This window comes from Colossoma macropomum, unplaced genomic scaffold, assembly GCF_904425465.1.
Source record: "Colossoma macropomum unplaced genomic scaffold, Colossoma_macropomum, whole genome shotgun sequence".
NCBI classification, from domain to species: Eukaryota; Metazoa; Chordata; class Actinopteri; order Characiformes; family Serrasalmidae; genus Colossoma; species Colossoma macropomum.
Genome location: NW_023494795.1, coordinates 33,576,941 through 33,601,109, shown reverse-complemented (window position 1 = coordinate 33,601,109; position 24,169 = coordinate 33,576,941). Strand labels below are relative to the sequence as shown.

Sequence of the window (24,169 nt, the reverse complement as noted above, 5' to 3'; positions counted from 1 at the left end):
ATTACGTTTTCTTTTTACAACGTCATCAATGACGTGTGTAAAACAGGAAGAACTTCCATTGTGTTTATTTCGTGGTTTGGATTACATATTTCTTGGAAGCCCTGCCAGTTAGAAAGGTTTGACACGTATTATAAATTATTTCTCATAGAAGACGGATTCAATTAGAGTTTTCAGGATTGTTTTCATTAACGTTAGCTTGTTTCACGGCTTCCTACGTGTTGGGACAGACTGTTATGTTACGTAGCTTTCGTTAGCTGAAAGAAGCTAACCCTAGATAGCGAAATGCTAGTTAAGTAGATTTCTCTTAACTAGTCGACCACATATTGCCATAGCCACACTGATTAAGCGTCGCTAGCAAATCGCTTCCTCTTCGATATTTCAGAATATATGTTATTCAGTTATTCAGAAGGTCTGTAGGACATCGGGTAATCTTTTCGAGCTGTTTAAGACATGTCGGATCGGCGATGAACTAACGTAGATCTTATTCTGTATTCTATGCCTGCTCGGTGACGTTAATTCCAGTGTAGAATTCACGTTCATTTATCAGATAAAGCCAGATGATGATGCCGCCCCACCCCCCCACCCCCCCCAAAAAAAAACAACAACTCAGACGTATTTATTTATGATTTGGTTTAGCCAGTTAGTTTAGAATGGTTATTGTATCATATCAGCATTTTACCAATGCTAATACAAACATATATTTCCAAAAGGTGTTGCTGTCTCTCTAGCCAGACACACAATGACGCACTGGTTTCATCGAAATCCTTTGAAGGCGACAGCACCCGTGTCGTTCAATCTGTATGGAGTGGCATCCAGTCCTGCTGCCAGTAAAATTTGCAAGTAAGATTCCTGTGCAAGATAACGCGAGTCTGGGTGGCACATTGTGTCAGTTATTGACGTGTGTAAAACCAGCCATTGCTTTTATAAACGGTCCAATCAGTGCTGCGGAGACCTGAACCAACCTGATAGAATCACAAATTTTTGATATTGAACTCATTCGTTGTGTTATAGTGACCTGAGGACAACACGGGCTAGGCTTTTGGACATGTTCACAGATGCTACCTGCACTCCCGAGATCATGAAGAAGGCCACTGATGAATATTTCTCGCTTTTACAGGGTTGGTTTTGTCACGTTTTAATATTTGTGAGCAGCAATGTGTGAAAATACAAAATGCAGTTATCAAACTGAACGAAAAGAAATGTAATATGTTCCAACCTGTGTGGCATGTTAGAATGTTTTTTTTGGAATTTCTTACCTCCTGTATCTGATGTGATAAATGTGAAGAAAGAAAGAAAGTCCTTAAATGAGATACAACCCAATCACAAGCTACTTACTTCATGACTAGGTCTTTCCTATCTTATTGTACGTGGTTTTCTCAGGGTTGGTCTTTTGGTTGGGCTTTTTTTTTGGTAATTTTGATGACTACTCTGTGTTTGTCCAGCTCTGTGAGCATTGTTATTTTATTTCACTTTTTCTGTGCTTGAACTGCTTGACATGCATAGGGTTCATTGTATCTCTGGACGGTACTACACAAGAGAACAAGCTACGTTTCATTCAGAACTTCAAGTGGACTGACACTTTGCAAGGAAACACACCAAGGTAATGTAATATGTAGAGACAGGACTATAGTTGGTCTCTCACACAATATATTACTACACTAAAATCCCATTCTATGCCAACTAGAAGCCTATAATTATGCAATCTTTTTAAAAATAGTACCTGTCAAGGTTTCAATGTTTGGGTTAGTTGGCACAGAACAGCATTTAGCGCATTAATGTAGTGCAGAAGTACTAGTCTGTTGGTTATGTACGGATTCTGTTATTGTGTCTATAAGTGCTGTGCAGCAATAATACAACCTTTTTTTTCTTGTTCAGTTCTCAACAAGATGCTGTTTTTGAGCTGGTATCCATGGGATTTAACGTTGCCATTTGGCATACTAAATTTGCATCAAGGCTTGCTGGAAAGGAAAAGTGGGTATATTTGTTGTATTTGGGCTTTTTAAAACTGGATGTGAAATCAGTATTTAATATTTTACACATTATTAGTGTTTAAAAAGTATATTCTGTTGTAGCATCACTGAAGATGAAGCAAAGGATGTTCATAAGAGTCTGAAAATTGCTGCAGGAATTTTCAAGTATCTTAAGGTAAATGTCACTACAGGCAGTAACTGCAATACTGAGTTTAAAAATAATTTCTCATTTCATTAGTGTTCTCTGTTTCCCATATAGACAAATGACAAAAGGAAATTGGCCTCTGTATCACCTCACATTTATACCTCCATTTAAAAAAAAGTGAAATATAAATGGAAGCATTGTTTAAGTTACATTTTGTTCATAAGGATTTCTAGGGGTACCAATAATTGTAAGAAGTGATTTCATTAAAATATATTTTTGATAAGAGGTTTTGTTTTCTTAGCTAAATTTACTTCAGTTAAAGGTTAGATTTTTCTCATATTTTCAATGTGAGATTGAACTAAGACAAAGACATTGTTTCATCACTTTTTTTTAACCCGTCTCTACCAAGGGTGGCAATAATTATGAACTTGATTGTATAAATATGGACCTGACTGTACATTACTCCTTTTAAACCTAGCTAGGTTTAAGAGAATCAATATTATGTAAATAGGGAAGTCACTTTAAAGACATATTTTCTCCTTCCAGGAGATTCAGATACCCCGTCTTATCACACCAGCTGAGAAAGGCAGAGACCTGGAGCTGAGGGTCATTGACACCTACATTGTGCAGAGTCAAGCAGAGGCTCAGGAAGGTGTGGTGTAGTCTCAATATTTACATTTTCCTTCCTATGTTTATTCAATGTAAAACAAAAAAGCCCTACCGAGCTTCATATCATGTTTGTCCCTTTCCCTTCAGTGACCATTGCCCGTGCAATTGAGCTGAAGCATAATGCAGGCCTTATTGCAGCATTGGCATTTGAGACAGCAAATTTCTACCAAAAGGCTGGTAAGTTTGAGTCAAATGTACTAATATAAAAACAAATCACTCTCTTTTTTGACTGTAATTATTCATAGTGTTTTATCCTCAGCCTTCCTCCCTTTTTTTGCTGCTTCAAAGTGAACTTGTGGATGCACTGTATACATACTGACATGTTACAATGTAGTCTTCTTATCCCGCTAGATCATACTCTTAACACACTGGAGCCAGATTACAGCAGTAAGTGGAGAAAGTATCTGCAGCTGAAACAGCACTTTTACATGGCTTATGTAAGTCTTCATCACAGTCAGCTTCAACATGTTATAATTGTGTTTATTAACACAACATTACAGAGTTAACAGTAACAGTAATTAGTGTTTTAAAATATTTGTATTTGTTTCTAATTAATTTTAGTTATTATTGAAACACACATGGTCTGACTGAATAGGTGTTGAGTCCCCTAAATGAACTCATCTTGGCAGTTGCCTCTAATTTTAATTTAAAATGCCAAAGTACAAAGATACTTCCTTTATTATATTTAAGTATCAAAAGTAAAAGTACTGTACATCTTTCATTTCATCTTTCATTCTAATAATTATACTTATGTTGTATTATCTCGATTAACAAATTCTCTTAAGACTTGTGATACTGCAGACATGAAAAGCATAGTTATACAAACAAACTTCTCATTATAAATGTCATTTGGTTTTTTTTGTGTTTTTTTTTTTCATTATTTTTAAATATTTAATATTATATTTGGTTATGTTGCTTTGCATGCTGGTGAAGACCAGATGTCCACCACATAGTGCTTTCCCAGTAACAAACAAAAGTCTGACACAACATAGTGAAAAAGAGCAAGTTCTAGCGTCTGTGTGAGTGCAACAGGTTAAACAAATCAGCCAACTGACCCTACACTAAACCTTGTTTCTGGGTCACAATTGCTACTACTGACAAGCTACTTAGCACACCATGTTACTGAGTTCCCAATGGCAAAGGTAGCAGGTTTAGTCCATGAAATAGTCATTTTGAATGAATGTGACAGTGCTAATTACCTATCACAGGCACACTGCTACCATGGACAGACTCTCCTTGCTAGTGACAAATGTGGAGAGGCCATAAGATCCTTGCAGGAGGCTGAAAAGTGTGAGTACTTATATATTGAAAGAGGAATTTGATAAAAGATCAGAAGTCAGATGAAAAATGCTGTCTTATCAAAATGATTTATATGATTTATAAATCTTAAAAATATAAACAATTTCTGTTTAGATTTGCTTTCTGTCTACACACACAGTGCAAGTACATAACTTTTAAAATTCTGGTTTGTGGAATTAGACAAACACATGCTCTAGGAATAGCTCTTTTTAAGTTTGTAATTTCCTTTGCCCTGCTGCAGGTTACTCACGTGCAGAGGTGCTGTGTAAAGAATACCGTCAGACCAAAGGCCCAGGGAGCACTGCTAAGCCCTCTGAACAGCTTTTCTTTAGGAAACTTGGCAGCCTGATCAAGAACACTCTGGAAAAATGCCAGAGGGAAAATGGCTTCATGTAGGTGTGCATGCAAACATACATCATCATATTGGTATTAGCAGATAATTGCTTAACAAAAACAATTAGCATCAGACCAACATTTGGATTCCATTGATATTTCAAACCAATATTTGATGGTGTATTTATTGTATTTCAGAAGGGCGCAGTGTTTTGGTGATGCTTGGCTACTGCTCTAAAATATTTTTATTCATTTTATTTTATTCATTTTTATTCACTGTATTTGTAGTCATAAAGAAATAGATTTCATATTTCTCCATAATGCTAATCCAGGTAGGTGTAGTGTAAATTTGTACATTTTATAAAACTGTATGTAATGGCATCAATTTTGGGATTACCAGATATGTGCAGTATCAGATTTCAGAATTGTCCCATAGTTTCTCTATCAGTGCATCCCTACAATAAGGCGTACAATAATAACTGATTATTATACCTGTAAATACAACCCCATTTCCAAAAAAAGTTGTGATACTGTGAAAATTTAAACCCTATATTTCATTGAAAATGCTTCGAAGACAACATATCAAATGTTAAAACGGAGAAATTTTATTGTTTTTTGAAAAATATTTGCCCATTTTGAATTTGACGCCAGCAACACATTCCAAAAAAGCAGGGGTAAGAAGGCTGGTAAAGTTGTGTAATGCTTAAAAAAAACACCTGGTGATTAACTGGCAACAGGTCAGTACATTGATTGGGTATAAAATGAGCATCCCAGAGAGGCTGAGTCTTTCAAAAGTAAAGATGAGGAGGAGTTCACCACTGTGTGAAAGATGATCAAATAGTGCAACAATTCAAGAATAACGTTTCTCAACGTAAAATAGCAAAGAAGTTTTGCTCTTCATCATCTACGGTACATAATAACTTTAAAAGATTCAGAGAATCTGGAGAAATCTCTGTTTGCAAGGGACAAGGCCAAAACTAATATTGGCTGGCCGTGATCTTTGGGCCCTCAGGCAGCACTGCATTAAAAATAGACATGATTCTGTAGTGGAAATCACTGCATGGGCTCAGAAAAACTTCAGAGAAACACTGTCTATGAAAACAGTTTGGCGCTGCATCCACAAATGCTAATTAAAACTCTTAAATGCAAAGAAGAGAGCATATATAAACAGGATCAGGAACGCTGCCACCTTCTCTGGGCCTGAGAGGACTAAAGACCACTCAGCTTGTTATCAGTGCTCAGTTCAAAAGCCAGTATTCATGATGGTATGGGGGAGCATTAGTGTACATGGCATGAGTGACTGGCACATCTGTGAAGGCACCATTAATGCTAAATGATATATACATGTTTTGGCAACGTATGCTGCCATCCAGATGACGTCTTTTTCAGGGAAGGCCCTGCTTATTTCAGCAAGACAATGTCAAACCACAATCTACACGTTTTAAAACAGCATGGCTCTGTATTAAAAGAGTCCGGGCGCTAAACTGGCCTGCCTGCAGTCCAGAGCTGTCACCACTGAAAACATTTGGCACATTATGAAATGAAAAATATGGCATAGGAGACCCTGAACTGTTAAGCAGCTGAAATCCTATATTAAGTAAAAATGGGAAAACATTTCACATTCAAAACTACAGCAGTTGGTCTCCTCAGTTCCCAGACGCTTACAGAGTGTAGTTGAAAGAAGAGGGGATGAAACACAGTGGTAAACATGCCCCCATCCCAACTTTTTTGGAACGTGTTATTGGCATCAAATTCAAAATGGGCGTATTTTATTGTTTTTTTTGAAAAATATTTCTCAGTTTCAACATTTGATATGTTGTCTTTGTAGTATTCCACAGGTAATGTCATGGACAAAGAGAAAAGCGATAAAACTGAACCTTGTGGAACTGGTTTAACAAGAATTGTTAATGTTTTAGATTAATGATTTCTTAGTGACACCAAGATCTGTCCATCCATCAAATATGATTTAAAAAATTCTAAAGCTGTGGCTAAGAGGCCTACCCAGTTTTGAAGATGGTGGATTAGAGTCTATTAACACTATTTATTCAGGTCTTTAGCATCTCTAAAAGTCATCTCCCTTTGCAGATGGATACACCACTGCCATTAAGAGAAACAATCCTTCAGACACGTTGCTCCACTTTTATCATTAGGCTTCATGTGTGCCAGTATTAATGCATAGCATTATGGTTGCTCAGACTCAAACAACAAGGGCCATCATTCATTGGATGAAGCAAGATATTTCTAGTCTTAATTTTTTTCAATTAAACGTATCAGCTGCAGTGCTTTATTTGTGTCTGCATGTGATAGTTGTACATTCTTTTAAACATCTGGCATCTTTCAGTATTGTAGTGGACTGTGAGATCACTGACTGTAGACTATCTGCTGACTGGCCTCTTTTGACATCTTTTAATGAGCCTTTTTTGCCTTTAAACATAGGGTTACTTTTGGGAAGCACCCTAAAAAAAATATTTTTCATTGCTGACCTGTCACTGACTGGATGTATTTGCGGTGGCAAACTGCCATTACAGATACACACAGAACATTGTTGAGCTGAAAAAAATATATAGATATATAAATAAATAAATAACAGTCACATTGCAGTACTAGATATATTCAGATCAGCAAGCTTGGCAACATCTGCAAAGCATTTCCCCTTACATGCGCAATCTATGTCTCAAAGCATAAAAATATTGATAATTTGTTAAGGTTTTTCAAATGAGCAAGTGTCCTTATTACTTTATACACTCAGTGAGTGCCTTGTTCCTATTATTTTGTTAATTAAAAAAAACAGTGTATAGTTTATTTGAAGCTGCACTTCATAAGATTTCTTTGTTCTACAGATACTTCCATAAGGTGCCTGCAGAAGCTCCTGTTTTGGAGCTGAAGGCAAGTTACGGCTTGGCTGAGCCCATTACCTTTGACCTCCCTGCTCTCAGTGACCACTGCACTCCTGAGGTCTATGCCACATTTGATCTCACTAGAGGACTGAAAGATGACCAGGTATAACATCAGGAGTTTTAATCTTAATTTTTTTTATATTATAAAGACATTCAGCATCTGGGACTGATTAGAAATTTGCATTACATGCAGATTTGTTTATGTTGAAATGAGATCTAGATCTTTTGAGTCAATGTAAAATGCATTTGTTGCTCCTAGGCAAAAGCGAAACCCAAGCAAGAGGAGGACATTAAACCCGTGAAGGAACCTGATCTCAAGCCTCAGAAAGACACTGGCTGTGTGATATCTTAGGCATTTTTAGGAACTATCCACCAAGTACTAGAATGGGAGTCTAGATCCTTTTCCTTCTCATTAAATCTCAAAATGATTAATCTTTTCTCATCCCAGGCCCAGTATCTATACTGATATAAGATCTAAAAAAGTGGGAAGCAATACATTGCAATACCCTTGTTACTGTAATGTTTTTTGGAATATTTTGCGAAGTCAGTAATTTATGTGAATAACGTTTCACTGTAGTCTTGTTCTTCCATACTGCTGAAACAGTAAATTTAGTTTAACATGAAGATGTTTTTTGAGATTGAGGAGGGGACAAGAGAATTTGAGGTTGTTAATGTTCAAATTAATTCAGTTACTTTAACTGACTCACCATACTTGAATTATATTGTATGTTTAATTGATTTAGAAGTTACTCTCATAATTTAACTTATACTTAAATATTTTATTCAAATACAAGTACTAGAGTAGAGCATTTCACTGCTCTTGCCACCTCTGCTAAAAATACAGCTGGCCGTGTGTAAGACTAATTTTGGGGATCTCTAGATGATTTTTTTGGGCAATAATGTGGCACTTAGGTTCCTAATCTATAGGGCAACTTATATCTAAATTGAAACCATATAGAGCTAGTTTCTTGGACATGGATTAAACCCAGACTATAAAGAGCAATGCTTGTGGTGGTTTGCCTTTAAACATTCTACAGTCTTGTCTTAGGCTTAATCTGGGTCTAGGAAATCATTAATAGTCATATTAATTTTAAGTGAAGTAATCTATGTTTTATTATTCAGAGTCAGTCAAACAAAACATAGTATGATGTGCAAAACATGTAGTAGGTAATTCTATTCATTTTAACATTAATTTTAACATTTGACATATGAAAAAATAAGATTTACTCTCAGCAGTGGAACAAAGACAGGTACATGTCCTCATCTAGGTTAATATGCACAGTGGAGCAATGACCAGTTCAAATTTGATACCCACATAAGTGTCCTTTTAGAAAAAAAAAAGCCCTTGGTCACTTGTTCTTTTACTGGCTCCAAAGACTGAACGTGTCACAGTTTTGGTTGCATGTAATGTTCACAGCAAAGTTGTGAAGTGCCATTATACCTATACTAGATGTCACTAGATACAAGAAGGTAAAACTTGACCCCCCCCCTCCAAGATGTTTTTTTGTGACATTAGGCATGCAGTGAGGATTACAATGATAATGCTGTACATATATTAGACACAATATAATGTCTCAATATCAGTCTTGGTGAAATACATTCAGCGCTTGAAGTTTTTTTTCCTTTTACCTGAGCTTCTTTTGCTATGTTTCTGTTTTCTAACTGGGCTGAATTTGTAATTGTTAATAGTCTGTAAGCAAATTTCACATTCCGGGGAACCAGTATGGCTCATTTACAAGAGGTGATGCTCTGCTATAAGTACAAAATACACAGTGGATTGTCTACTCCATATGTTATTATACATTTTCATATATCCATAGATCTGTCTGATACTGAATGCATTCATATACACAATTATGCACAGACACACATGTAAAATGTTCTATCCATTATTTCACATTTTAAAGTGTGAACATCAGGTTAGCTTGCACTAGTACCAAATATGACAGGCACAGAGATTATAGACACGTTCAATACATACATTTTAGTTACAATACAACAGTTTAGTTATAATACTGATTTCATACTGAACTGTTTTTAACTTTTGTTTTTAATTTCCTTTTAATTATATATGTTAATAATTATTTACAGTTCTGTAGAGGGGAAGATCTCATTTGCCTAAATTCACATTTTTTTACATTAGCTAGTCAATATCTAGATATGGTAATCTCCAGAATATGTACTTGCAGACTGCTGTGACTTACTGTCATATATTTAATGCCTTTGTCCATTAAAATGTTCAAATAGCTATTTTGCAGCTTTGACATGTACTGTATTTCCCAATATTTTCTGCTTCTCCCTGAAGATTTTTTGCTGTATGAAAAAACAAGCATATCGCTGTCATGTCGCTGTCGGAAGAAAACCTTGTATCTCCAAAATGGCAACTTTACAGGAAAAGGAAAAAACCTACTTTACTTTTAATGCAAGTCAATGGAACCCGACATTTGTCCAAGTCATTTTTGGCCGTTTCTTTTGGTCCATTAATCATGAAATTTACATACAATGTAAAGAGCAACAGGCATTTTCAAATTATGTGAAAAAACAATGCTTGATCATCCAGAACTGCAGAATAGCCATGCTTACTTTAAAATACCCTGATGTTGCACATTGTCTCTGATGAGAAAACTTTACAGTCTACACCAAGAGTGCCCAAACTTTTTGTCTTGGAGGCAAAAATACAATGTTTGTGGTTGGAAGAGGGCCAAAATGACAAAATAGTACACGATAAGGAATTAGAAAAGAAGTTTCAATTTGAGCTTTTAACATGTGTTTTATAACATCACATACTATTTTGTTACTAAAATACTTAAAATTTGAATTTTAAAATGACTATGAATTTAAACATTATACTGTATATTATTTACAATATGTTTGTTCTCTCATTGGGTGAGGAGATGGGGTTAGGGTAAGTTTCTGGAGGGCCAGATGAAAGGTCCTCATGGGCCACCTTGATAACCAGCTCAGCAAATTATTGGGTTACTATAGCTGCCCCAAAGAAGCATCATTAACTGTACCTTTGTGTTTCAATGTCAGATTCACAGCAAAGTAGCTTAGTAGCCTGGGTCCTTCAACTTGATCTTAGGTAATGCTTAATTAAGGGTGGTATACTATGGGTTGGTTTCCCAGACAGAGATTAGGCCTATAGTCCTGGAATACATTTTTCTTTCAATGAAGAATCTTCTTTTAAAATGCTGTGTAGTCCAGGCTTAAACACTTGTCTGTGAAACCAACTCTATATGTCAAAGTATCCAGACAACCCTTCTAATTAATCAATTCAGTTAATTTAAGAGGACAGAGACATTTAGTTCAGTACACACAGCTTGTAAAATCCCCATTGAAAAGCATTACCAATAGAATAGGATGCCCTGGAGCAGCTGACAAGGTCACCATGCCAAGCCTTCTCACATGTGTACATGTCACTACAGTACAAGGGTGGGGCAAACTCCCTATATATAACTTTCATTTTGCAAGAAACGTACAATGAACAGAAGTCTATAAACTTTTGTACATCCAGACAGTTAAAAATATCATTATTGAATAACATGATATTAAATACTTTTATATATCGTTTGGCAATGCAGTTCAGTCTAATACAAGGCTTAAACCTTGTGTAGAAAACTGACCCATAGCATACAAATGTATATCATGATATTTAAAACTGGATGTTGCAATATGTTTATTATTGTTGCTATTAATATTATTCGGGTATTACAACTCACATATGGCCTCTCTGGTCATGTCAAGGGTTTCCTTTAAAAAAAATAAATAAATAAATAAAGACTTCATATAGAATTTCAAAGATGTGCTCCACATATTTTTTAGTTATGAATTTTTGTCTTAAATATTGATGAAACATGAACTGGGTATAAATACTATAAATAATATTTAATATTTTGAAATGAACTGGTTTCATGTTAATAAATACTTGCAAGAAGTAAATTTTTCTGTGAATGTAATTTTTATGTCAGTTTGTGCAGTATTTTGTCTTTGAAATTTAGTTTGTTAGTTTTAATTTTTTTTTTGTAAAATTTACATTTTATATACTAATCCAACATTTTTAGTAAATTATTAATTTCTGCAGGTAATAATTGATTTATAAGGTTTATAGGTTTATAAGGCTAACTAAACAGGTCACATGACAGACAAAACAGGTGCAGATAATCAGTATTAGGCAAGGCAGATGGATGACAAGTTGTGTGTGGTGGAGACAGAATCACATGGTCTTCCAAGGGATTCTGGGAAATGGAGTCCATGCTGGAGGACTGCGTGACAATATTTAATTCATTCAGAGTCATTGTAGTTGCTACAAACTATTTGGAAGCTCTAGGTGTGGCACGGATTTACCCTAATTTTATTTTAAAATAAAGCCCAAGTTTCAACTGTGTTATCCTTTTGGTCAAGAATTATTCAATCTTTTTAAGTGGGGGTTGGGTTTGGGGTTGTGTTGTTTACCGTTTATGGGTTTCTTACAGCATCCATGACATACTGGTGCACCTCCCATGCATAATACAAGTCATTTTGTTGGAAAAATTTGTAGTGTACTACCCAAGAGGAAAGCACTCATTGTAATAAAAATGAACAGCAACCTCAAGAAGGTAAGCAGTTAACAAATTCAGTTGATTTTCAGTTCTCCATGTATCTTTGTGTGGTGTTACGTGCTTTATGTGGTGCTAGAACATATTCAGTTGATACTTGTACACCTGGTAACTTATTTACACAACCACACACTTCTATGTAAAGACCAGCCCTTTGTAAATAGACAAGCTCTCCAGGCAGTGGTGAAGAACAAGGCAGCGTTAACAGTATATTTCTTAATAGCTTCTACTTTATGAAATGAAAAAGGAACGACATTTTATTGCACTTACTATACTGTGTCAGGATAATATTTCAAAGCAAGAATTTGATGGCTCTGTATTAAGGGATTACATATCACATTCGCAAACTTGTTGTTAAGGAAATGGAATTAGGCAGTACGGATCAGTCTCAGCAGAGAAAAGTCATCCATTTTTCTAGTGGAGAGACCCTGGAGGAGGATGACAGTGAAGAAGAGACAGCTGAAGAACCACATCAATGTCCCTTTAATAAGGCTGGCGGGGTCAGTATTAAACGGGAAAAAAAATTCTTTGCTTGTAAAACACTAGTTTATTATCCAAAATGAATTAGTTACACATATGTATGTTGCCTTACATCAGGACAATCTGTCATGGAGACGGTATGCTTGGTTTTGGGGAACACAAGTCATGATAAAGTCATTGCAAAGTAAGTATGACTCTTTGGTTTGATATAGAATTGTTATTAGATATATGAACTTTGCAAGATAAATGCCACTATTTTATATATACAATACCCTATCTTAACAAGATTGTATTTTCATAGTATTTTATTTTTCATTAAGTAACACTATGTGAAGCTTTATCAATTTTCATTTGCCAACAGCTTGCGATTTTGTTGGGGGGAAATTAGCTAGCTTACTTGGATTAACTCTTGCAAAATACCAGTATGCTATTGATGAGTATCAGCTTGTTCAAAAGGTAAGACATTTACTTATCTATTGGTAACAACGTGCTGACAAACACTGCACCCTCCTTTTTGTTTTTAACATGTCCTCCTTACCTTGTCCTCGCCCTTTTCCTCTTTCCCCAGTGTCATTTAAAGGGCCATTCCACTACTTTATAAGATCAAGTGAAGCTTGTTAGATGACCCCTGGGAGAGGTGAGGGATTAAGTTAGCATAAATGTACACTTAAACTGTAAACCCACCCTTGTAATCTGACAAAACTACCTTTTCAAACCCCCTATAATTGCAGACCAAAAGCCCATTTAGAAATTATTTAGTTTACATAGGGTCCTGGGGTAATTTCTTCTTTTACAGGTGCTCTATTGTGATTTTATGTCCACATACCATTATTTTCTTCCTTCCCACCCAAAAAAAAAATGAATTACCTACCTCTTTTTCATTAAACTTAGCAGTCATCTAATAAATGTACTCTCATCCAGATACAAATCTGTGATTTCTCCATTCAGATTTTGCATTGGAAAAATTTGTTTTTTTGTCCGTCTGGAACTTTTGCATATGTATCTTATATACATATTGTTTATATTAAACAATCCATTGTATCATGTCATTCAAAAGACAAAATTCTTGTTACTTCGTAAATGACCAAAACAATTTTGTGATGCAACCAATTTTTGATTTTTTTTTTTATAGACGTCGCTCTTATGAACTAATCCAATTCTAATAGGGCTAAAACTGTTTTTAAAATCAACCTTAAATCTAAATGTAACAAATCTTCTGAGTTTTAATTACATCACTGTGCACTAGCAGACAGGTAAATATTGGCTGCATTGACTTAATGCGGCCATGCGCAACAAAATTTTGGCCTACTTTCTCTGGGGCTTCTGGCAGCTCATTTTTTACATATGGCCACCATACACCATAGTTTTTATTTCCAGCATATATTTCAATATACTTTGATTTCATCTGCAACAAAAAGAGAAACGCCGCGAGATCAGCCATTTTTGTGAGCTCATGCCAATGAAGGTAAAATGTGTCTTAACAGCAGTGTTTTCATACCCCTCCTCTACAGTCAGTTCATGTTGACCATCAAGTCAGGCTAGGTTGAAAATGAACTCAGCCATTGGCTGCAATCCACTTAATGCAGCCTTGCGTAGCGCCGACTTAACATGATGCATGCTGGTTAGTAATTTTGAGCAACTGCAGAACATCACCATGTGATGTTACATTAATGTGAAACTTCTGAAAATATGCATTGCATGGGTAAATGTGAAGTATCTTGAGACGGGTTTCTTTTACATTATTGTGTTAACAGCTTGCCAGATTTTATCCATTGGTAACCAAGTAAAATCTTATTTTCATTGAAGAAATCCATTAGGAGGAGAGCTCTAAATAACAGTCAATGCCTTTCTAATATGCATGCAACTTCGATTTAAAAGATCAATACTTTCATTTTTGAGTTTTGAGACTTCACCTGGTAATGAAAGATATTTACATTGGGCCTTGATGAGATAAAGTAATTTAGGTGATATGCTCCTACAAACAGCCCTGTGATGGACTGGCGACCTGTCCAGTGTGTTTCCTGACTTCCGCCCAATGACTGCTGGTATAGGCTCCAGTTCTCCAGCAGAAGGATAAGCAGCTTAGAAAATGTGTTTGTGTATGTGCGTGCTCCTACAAACAGTATTATAATCTTTCTGTGTTACATACCATCTCAAGATACTTACTAGCTCCTCATATTGATACAGTTCACTGTTTATATTGGGTCATTAGGCTCCAGCTCCAGCTCCCCCAGGACTCAGAAGGATAAGCAGCTTAGAAAGAGTGTGAGTGAGAGTGTGAGCGTGGTGAATGTGGTGGTGGTGTATTAGTGTGTGTTGCGCTGGTCTGAGTGGATCAGACACAGCAGTGCTGCTGGAGTTTTTAAACACTATGTCCACTCACTGTCCCATCTATTAGACACTCCTACCTTGTCAGTCCACCTTGTAGATGTAAAGTCAGAGACGATAGCTCATCTGCTGCTGCACAGTTTGTGTTGGTCATCCTCTAGTCCTTCATCAGTTGTCACAGAACGCTGCCCACTGGATGCTGTTGGCTGGGTATTTTTGGTTGGTGGACTATTCTCAGTCCAGCAGTGACACAGCACCACCATGTCAGTGTCACCGCAGTGATGAGAATGGTCCATCACCCAAATAGTACCTGCTCTGTCAGGGTTCATGGGGGTCCTGACCACTGAAGAACAGAGTAAAAGGGGGCTAACAAAGTATACAGAGAAACATATGGACTACAGTCTGTAATTGTAGAACTACAAAGTGCACCTATATAGTAAGTGGAGCTGATAAAATGGACAATGAGCATAGAAACAAGGATCATAATGTTATGCCTGATCAGTGTATATTCAAATGTAAATCAGGGAGTTTATTGGGGGTCCAAGCACCTTTAGATGCATGGAACCCTATTGTTTTTGCTCAGGTCTTTCTTCTTTTTCTTTTCTGCCTTAAAACTGATTGAAGAGAAGACATTGTAAGTATAGAGTAATTATGAGTAATTATGGTCTTTTTCTTCATAACAAGCATAAAAAATCGCTAATAGTATGCTAATGTCTCGGGGGTTAGCTAGCTAACTTTCCCGTTCCACCTTAAATAGTCCAGCAGTATTGATGCTTGTAGCGCCAGAATGTAACTGCTGCACCATTTAAGGTGGAACAGGAAAATTCGAACAAGAACAACACTTCAGCTTCGTATCAGCAAAGAATTAGCGGTGGGTGATAATAAATTATTGTCTTATACCCCCTCTTTGAAAGCATTTGAAGCGCCAAATATAACTAAAGTCCAGCAGTGAGGTTGCTTTTCTCTTCTCTGCTATCACTGAAGACGGGCCGGGTCGCCTACAGAGCACCGCTACTAGGCTATCAATGAAACAATGTTTTATTTTGTTTTTTGTTTTTTTTTGTTTTTTAATTTGAGGGTTGGTCAAGATTTCAACCACTACCACTTGTAATTCAGTTCCAAAGGGTGGACACTCGAAAACAAGGGGTAGGGGTAAAAAGAAGAAATGGACTCATTCGGAAGCACCCACTAGCATTTGACAAACCTGGAAGACATTACAAAGTGGTAATTCTCCTTTTTACAAATTCTCTCTTCTACAACATGGCTTCGTGATGTCAGAACATCAATCTGGTTGGCTGGAATCTCCAATGACAAACATGGATTGTGTCTCGCATAAGCTACTTTTTTCATTCTAAGAACTTCAGTTCCATTATCTCCTATGGTTATCTTTCCCAAAGGATTTCCTCCCCACACTATAATTTTTATTTCCGGTATTTATTTCAAACACTTTGAACTGTCTGCAACAAAAAAGGGAAACGCCACAAGATTAGCCATTATTGTGAGCTCATACTAAGCAAAGTAGAATGTTTGACTTGACGGCAGTGGTTTTATACCCCACCCCTACAGTCATTGGCAGTTCACGTTGACCATCAAGTCAGGCTAAGTCAAAAACGCAGCCAATGGCTAGCTTAGAGACCCTCCCTAATACCTCATTTCACCTTGAAACATCACGGTAGGGAAGGACAATGCATAGTGTATAAGTATGTGGGAAAAAAGGTGTTATTATTTACACTTAATTTCGACTTTAAGCCAGAGAAATAAAATATATACAAATTAAAATACCTGTAAACAGGCTAGTCCACTTAATATTACTAATAACTAACAATGTTCAGTCTGCCTTATACAACAAACTTATCCATCTGTTGATTTAATTACATTACTCTGCTGGCTTGCTATTTAGCAGGCAAATAGCTATACAGATAGAAACAACACAAAAAGAAGGGCAGTATACTATAGTGCCCATTCTAAACCTGAAGCATGTGCCAGACAAAGCAGGTAACTTATTCTATGAGGACAGCCAAGTCGAGGGTAAGTCCATTTCAATTGAAAAATCTGCTCCTCATTGTCTCCTCTGTTCTTTGCGCTGTGGCCAAGTGTAAATGCTCTGCATTTCTGGGCGAGGACATTTTAATATCTGTATTAAAGTGGAGGGGCAGTGAAGAGTCACTTTAATGAGGATATTTCTCAAATGAATATGCCCTACTGATTTTCTTTCATCTACTTAGCATAAAATGGAGAGAGAAGAAACACTTCTGTCTCATACAGAGACCAGTGCATATGGAACCACACTGAAGACAACTTCTAAAGAATGACAAACAAGTTCAAAGAGTAATGCATAAGAAATGACTAATGAAACATGTTGTCCATCTTGGAATCTGACATTAGACCTTTGTTGATTTTGTCTATTGAAAGATTATACATTTTTGGAATTATGAATTTGTAGTCTTTATTTTCATAAATTCTTATTTTTAGGCTTTTAACTGACTGGCACCTGGACCATCCACTCTATAAAACAGGGAACTGCAACAATGATTTCACTTTACTATCCTGTACTGGTATGATTCCATAAATCAAATATTATCAAACTCTGAGTAACCTATAGCGGTAGTATAAAAGCAAAGCAAAGTAAAAATGCAAGATCACTGACATCTGTTAAAATGTAATGCTTTTATAAACAATGTCATCATTCTTATAAGACAATGAACAAAATTTAAAATAAAATATTTCTTTCTGATCACTTCTTCTTACTGTTGAGTTTGTTTTTAATTAGTTAGTTGCTGTTTTGGAGCACGGGTTAATGTTTTCCACAAATGCATCCACTGCTGTAACTCAGTGGTTACCAACTCTGGTCCTGGAGCACCTCTGCCCTGCACATTTTTGTTTCCCCAGGGGAAACACTAAAGAGCACAGAACAGGGGCTATTGCAGGACCAAGGCTGGGAACCTGTGCTCTACCTAGGCTGTTTAGAGAGAGATCACATTAATCTTTTTAACTTTTTTTGACACCATTTTTCAGTGCTTACTTGCCCTACAGCGCCACAAAAGGGACATTCACTGCACATAACCATTTCATAATACAGCCTGCATAAAAGTCTGTTACATATGTTCTCCTCCCCAATTATAAACGTTGCCCAAGTCATTTTGTTTTTTAACACTACAGGGTAGGAACAAGCACATAAAGTTACAATCCACATTATGAAATTGTATCTTTTCCTGTTTTCTCGACCAACAATGAACTAAGGCACATAAAACACAGGCATGTAACAACAACAAAAAAACAAACAGCAAACAACCAAAATGGAACGGGGCCTGCAACACCTTGCCTGTGCAAGGCAATACAGGCTCTGTTGAGCCAGAATACAGTCCCATGTCTCCCACTGCAGTACTCTGTCCAGCCCCAACCACTGTTGCAGGAGCCCTTTGAGCCGGTGGTGCGTTGAGGAGAAGGCAGGCCAGGGGAGAATGAGATAGAGGGGAGAGAACAGAAGATGAGGGCAGTGGCAAGGTATAAGGTTTCAGTCAGTCATGATGAGCCACCTGTGACCATTTCCACATGTCCAGAGGGCTGGTGACGCAGTACGTCCAGCGCCTGCCTGACCTGATAGGGGCCTCTCTAATGTGACACCAGCTTTGTACGACTCTTAGTGGAGTTATTTAGCCACATTGAAGCTCTCACCTCATAGTGCATCGTGGTGAACATCCTTGTCTTCTGCTTTTCATGAGCCTCTGCAGAGTTCAAGCTCTCTCCAGTCATTCCACCAAGGATTACACGAAAGCTGTAAGCAAAAGCTATTTGCTTCACAAAGCTGTCCCATTCACCCCCATAAGAGATCAACATCTTGGGAAGTTGGTCGATCAAAGTTCTGTTGTGATGCCCCACCATACCATCCAATTTAAGACTATAGGCTGTGGTACATGCTTTCTTTATCCCCAGAAGACAGCATAGGCCCTGGATCACCTCCGGCTCAAACTGACTGCCCTGGTCACTATGTAACGCCTAAGGGATACCATGTAACAGCAGATAGTCTTTAAATAGGCACTGGGCCTTAATATGTATTGCAAAATGTACTGCAATCACAATATGCAGCGGTATAAAGTGATAATGAGATGATTACTTGTTCTATTTGAGTGTGTTGGAGAGACAGAGATTTATTCTCTTGTTGACTGACACAAATTAAATTTTTGGAAATGCAACCCTCCAACCCTAAACCTGGTAATGGAGTGTCACATCTGAATGTCACCTCTAATGTACAAACAGCCAGCAAACTACAGACAGAGGATCAGCAGAACAGTCAACACCAAGCACACACTGAGTTGCTGCTGACACGGAGACCTTTCATTGTAATTTATTGCTTAAACCGACCTTGGATCTCTGCTGCTACATGAGAACATGACATCCTACTAGATAAAGCTCTGCTGCTCTAACTTGATTAAACTGATTTGCTTCCCACCGACACTACACTACACTAAAAGTAAGGCTGCATTATTATGCAAATGCAAACTTATTATTCTGAGCAATGCTGTATTTATAATTAGGACCTCTGACAAACATTATACATGTTCCTGTTGCCTGAAAGTCTTTCTTACATCAAACATTTAATAAGTGCATCTAAAACTATTCTCCAGCTTGTTTGAACACTCTTTTGTCTTTTGGCCTAGCAACACCTTAGGAACCACATGGGATACCACAGCAATGGCCTAGCAACATCTTAGTAACCACCTAGAATACCATAGCAATGGCCTACCAACAACTTCACAACCGCTTGGCATAACAAATCAACACCTGAGCAACGACCTGGGATAACAACAACAACCTAGGAACATCTTAGCAACCACCTGGAATAATATAGCAAAACCTTAATGTAGCGCCCCAGCTAGGTACCCAGTAGATAGGTGGTTAGTCAAAGGATTAAATACATCTGGGGGAACCTGGGTTACTCAGTTAATTATAAATTTGGTTAGGCTTATGTGACTGACAAATGTATCTGACAGAACTTCAAGTTAGCACTATACACTCAGTATGAACATGAAATGCAATTATAGTACTAACAAATAACTTCTGAATATGCAAAAGACAGAACATGTCCAACACTGTAGATTTTAGTTTAAAATATTTGTATTGGCAAAGCCTGAACAAATAAAACAAAACAAAAAGGGCCCCCACACACTCTCTCACGCACAGCTCACTCTAAGTAGAGACTCTACCAGTTAAACGAACCAGTTCTCTACCCCCCTCCTGGCAGGCCTGATATGTGGCTCGGGTGCGCAGTGGCCGAGAAAAAAATAATGCAATTGGCCTCTTCACTCCGAAGAGCAATAAACAAAACGAAAGTTACCTCTGCGGGAGTGGCTCTGTCTCTCTACCGTACCTCTCTCTCTCCCTCGCTCCCTCTCTCTGCAGCGGTGGAACGGAGCACCGTAGTTGAGCAGCCAGACACACAGGGCAGTGAACATCTGTACTCCAACATAGCCAGTGGAAACTGAGGCTTTGCCGGTCACCCCAGTCGCTAACTGCAAAGTCTGTAATCTGGGAGACTTAGAATTGCAGCGATAATACACACACTATAGGAGAATTACACTTAATGAGCTAGTTAACGTAATAATACAAGGATTATGGAGCTAGGGTGCACTTTAGCAGCCTGAGTTAGCCTACTACAGCTTGACTTATGAACAATACAACGGGCGATACTTTGAGCAGCAGAGTTAGCCTACTGATCTAAGCTCTTACTTCAACATTCGACTAACTGCGTGACAAACTTCTACACAGGCTCTCTATTTGCCAACCCTGTGCTGGAATGTACTCACAGAACGTTCAGACAGTTATTCACTCGAACATAGTAAACTTTAGGTTGCACAAATGAGCTATGAGGACCATATAGTTGACTCCGTCTCCCTGCTCTTTTCCCTGCTCCTTATTTTGTGTTCTCTTCTCTTTTTTTCTCCTCCTTTCCTTCCTGAAGATTTCCCATGAACTTATCCCAACCTAATCACTATTCCACAATGTACAATGGTCATGACCTGAACACTGGATTTCCCAGGCTGTTCATAAGTGAGCCGTATCACTGGTTTCACTTTCCTTTTTGCATGGGCCTTGACGCTGGCATCACTGGTACTATGCAGTGTCTCCTTAGCAACCAGCGTGTTATCTTGTCCCACATCTTCTTGAGCACCATACTCTTGTGGCAATTCGACAGGTTCCTCCCCATCATCTTGCATCTCCACCACAATTTCACTTTCAATACAGTCATTCTTCTCTGTCTCCTCTTGATGGATCTCTCTGCTCTCAGGACTCTCAAACAAACTGGACTCTCTTTCTGTAGGTTCGTCGAGTTGGGAAGTTCCGTCACTTGTCTAATCTCTCAAAAGAGTATACTGTATGTCCGTATCCTCATCCGATTAATCTGTTTGAGATTCTGCATGGTGCTGGCCCTCCTCGGCAGCATCGTCCATATGCAACTGCATGACCGGTCTTGCTTGCTTACGACGAGTCTGGAGTCTTTGAGACACAGGCACTGTACCAGTGGAAGATGGCATACGCACCCATTCTCCAATTGCCAAGAGGTGGTCCCTATGAAGAGTCCTCACACCACCCAGACCACTTTCTGGCTTCACTCTGTATACAGGTAAATCAGAGATTCTCCCCATTACTACATAGGGCAGTGAATTCCACCGACTTTGCAGCTTGTGTTTGGCGGGCAATCCAAGATTTTTAACTAGTACCCTGTCACCTTCTTTCAAGACTTGATGACGGATGAGCCTATCATAAGCCACTTCATTTTGCTTGTGTCTGTGGTCAGCTGCCCGCGAAGCTAACTGATAAGCCTTTTGCAGATCACGTTTCAGCCGGTTAACATACTGTCTGTACAGCCCTTTCCGCCAGTCCATTAGACAAAGCATGGTAAGGAGCTGTTGTGACATGGTTAATGCCATTTTGTCTCATAAACTCTGCAAATTCACTACTAGTGAAGCATGTCCCATTATCAGTTACTAGCATCTCAGGAATACTGTGCTGACTGAAACTCTTCATTGGCCATTCCCAGGGATGGAGGGGCACTACTGCTGGGCGCAGTCTGTCTTCTTGACACACAGGACAAGCCCTCACCAAAGCTTCAATATCACCATCTAGCTTTGGCCACCAGAGGTAGCTGCACGCCAGTGCTTTCATTCGCGTTATACCGGGATGTGACTGATGTAATTGTTTCAACACTGCTTCTCTACCTGCTGGTGGAACAATGACTCTAGAACCCCATAATACACACCCCTCACTGGTACTGAGTTGTTCCCGACGGTGTACATATGGCACTAAGTTAGGGTCAGTTATCTTTGTTGGCCAACCCCTCACTACATACTCGCGTACCAAGGCCATTACCTTGTCTCTGTCTGTCCATTTCTGTAACTGTCTGGCTGTCACCAAAGGTGTATCCATATGATCTAATAACAATACTCTCTCTACATCCCTCGGGGGTTCCTCTGTCACTTTTAGCGGGAGTCTGCTGAGGGCATCTGCGTTGCTGTGATCCTTGCCTGCTTTATATACAATCGTATATTCGTAGACTCGCAAAGTAACTGCCCAACATTGGATCCTTGGTGAGGCCATCTGAGGCACTCCTTTTAGCTCATTGAATAAGGCAAGGAGTGGCTTGTGATCTGTGATTATTGTGAACTTTCTCCCATACAGATAGCTGTGAAATTTTTTACACCGAAGACCACAGCTAAACCCTCTTTGTCCAGCTGGGAGTAGTTTCTTTCTGCTGTGTTTAATGTCCTAGACACAAATCCAATTGGTCGCTCCGATCGATCTGGCATACAGTGGGATAGGACAGCCCCCACCCCATATGGGAATGCGTCGCACGCCAGCAGCAATTCTTTGCTGGCATCATAGTGTGATAGAAATCCGGATGTCTGCATGAGAGCCTTGGCTTTTTCAAAAGCTACTCGTTGCTCTCTTTCCCAACTCCATCCAGTGTCTTTCCTCAACAGTTTGTGCAGAGGCGCTAGGGTTGTAGACAGATTTGGCAAAAACCTGTGGTAATAATTCAATAACCCCAAAAAAGCTTTTAACTCTGTCACATTCCTAGGTGTGGGTGCCTCTTGAATAACTTGCACCTTTTCAGCTACTGGATGCAGGCCTGTGGCGTCTATCCTGTAGCCTAGGAACACCACCTCTTTGTGTAGGAAACTGCACTTACTTCGCTTGAGCCTGAGGCCACTGTCTTTCAACCGTATCAGTACTTCCTCCAGGTTGTTGAGGTGTTCTGTTTCTGTCTTTCCACTCACTAGTATATCATCAAGGTATACTGTTACATGAGGAATGCCTTGCAAAATGCTCTCCATGGTGCGCTGAAATATTGCAGGACTCAAGGACACACCAAATGGTAAGCGACAGTAAGTGTATAGGCCCTTACGTGTATTGACAGTGACATACTTCTTAGCCTCATTGTCCAACACTATTTGTTGGTATGCATGACTCATATCTAACTTGGTAAATCGTTCTCTTCCTGCCAAGTTAGCAAACAAATCTTCAATCTTTGGTATTGGGTACTGTTCCAACTTTGAGACTTGATTCACAGTAAGTTTATAGTCCCCACAGATTCTTACAGCCCCTCCTGGTTTAAGAACAGGGACTATTGGGGCAGCCCACTCACAGAACTTAACGGGTTCTATAATTTTTTCTTCTAGAAGTCGCTGGAGTTCCTTTTCTACCAAGGGTTTCATGGCATAAGGCACTGGCCTTGGTTTGTAGAATTTGGGTAGTGCTTCCTTATCTACATGTATTTGAGCCTTGGTGCCTCAGACCTGACCCAGCTCCTCCTTGAAGACTTCAGAGTGCCTTTCCAACACTGCCTCCAGAGTGAGTTTCATCTCAGGGCCTACTTGGTTAACTGGCTGTACCACCATAGCTAACTGCTGTAACCAATCTCTGCCCAGCAAGTTTGGTCCTGTTCCGTTAACCACAATCATTGAGAGGGATTTTGTCTGGTTATTGTGATGTACCCTCACTTCTGTCCTGCCCTGTACCTCTATTCTTTGTCCTGTGTATGTTTTTAGCACCAGATTACATCTCTCTAACTCTGATATGTTTGACTTCTGCCAAAGCTGGGAGTACTGATCTCTATTTATCACGGTCACTCCACAGCCAGTATCAATTTCGAATATTACCTCAGTTCCATTTATGTTCACCTTCTCTGTGATTGGAGCTACTCTGTGTAAGCTGTGCTCTTCTACACTGTAAATTGTGTGCATTTCTCTTTCCTCTGCTGACTCCTCCTCCCCTTCTTCTTTTAACAGGTGAGCTCTCCGACCTTTGTTTACTCTGCCGGGCTTAGACTGACCATGCCACACCCCAGACCCTCTTTTTTTCTGGTCTAGGCCTACACTGTTTTTGCTGCAACATGCCTTTTTTATATGGCCCCTCTTGCCACAGCTGTGACAAAGCTGATTTATAAATCTTCAG

General features: G+C 38.6%; 2 protein-coding genes and 1 pseudogene across 4 annotated transcripts; 2 read left to right on the top strand and 1 right to left on the bottom strand.

The window, feature by feature from the left end:
• Window positions 1-26: 26 nt before the first annotated feature.
• brox (BRO1 domain and CAAX motif containing) lies at window positions 27-9,577 on the top strand. 2 transcript variants are annotated; one of them, XM_036582244.1, is made up of 13 exons: window positions 27-116; window positions 711-840; window positions 1,012-1,118; window positions 1,504-1,600; window positions 1,876-1,971; window positions 2,073-2,145; window positions 2,662-2,767; window positions 2,872-2,961; window positions 3,136-3,221; window positions 3,993-4,074; window positions 4,325-4,475; window positions 7,257-7,416; window positions 7,573-9,577. In XM_036582244.1, the coding sequence occupies exons 2-13, from the start codon at window positions 740-742 to the stop codon at window positions 7,663-7,665; spliced, it is 1,242 nt and encodes a 413-aa protein (XP_036438137.1). In that variant the 5' UTR covers window positions 27-116; window positions 711-739; the 3' UTR covers window positions 7,666-9,577. The 2 variants fall into 2 exon arrangements, with proteins under 2 accessions (XP_036438137.1, XP_036438138.1); XM_036582245.1 differs by lacking the exon at window positions 711-840 and having other exon boundaries at window positions 37-116.
• A 2,128-nt stretch (window positions 9,578-11,705) lies between these two features.
• On the top strand, window positions 11,706-17,430 carry LOC118816202 (protein FAM177A1). Of its 2 annotated transcripts, none has more exons than XM_036582720.1 (5): window positions 11,706-11,908; window positions 12,268-12,408; window positions 12,506-12,572; window positions 12,750-12,844; window positions 17,189-17,430. In XM_036582720.1, the coding sequence occupies exons 1-5, from the start codon at window positions 11,813-11,815 to the stop codon at window positions 17,198-17,200; spliced, it is 411 nt and encodes a 136-aa protein (XP_036438613.1). In that variant the 5' UTR covers window positions 11,706-11,812; the 3' UTR covers window positions 17,201-17,430. The 2 variants fall into 2 exon arrangements, with proteins under 2 accessions (XP_036438613.1, XP_036438612.1); XM_036582719.1 differs by lacking the exon at window positions 17,189-17,430 and adding an exon at window positions 16,942-17,124 and having other exon boundaries at window positions 11,711-11,908.
• An 898-nt stretch (window positions 17,431-18,328) lies between these two features.
• On the bottom strand, window positions 18,329-23,958 carry LOC118816279 (annotated as a pseudogene).
• Window positions 23,959-24,169: the final 211 nt, after the last annotated feature.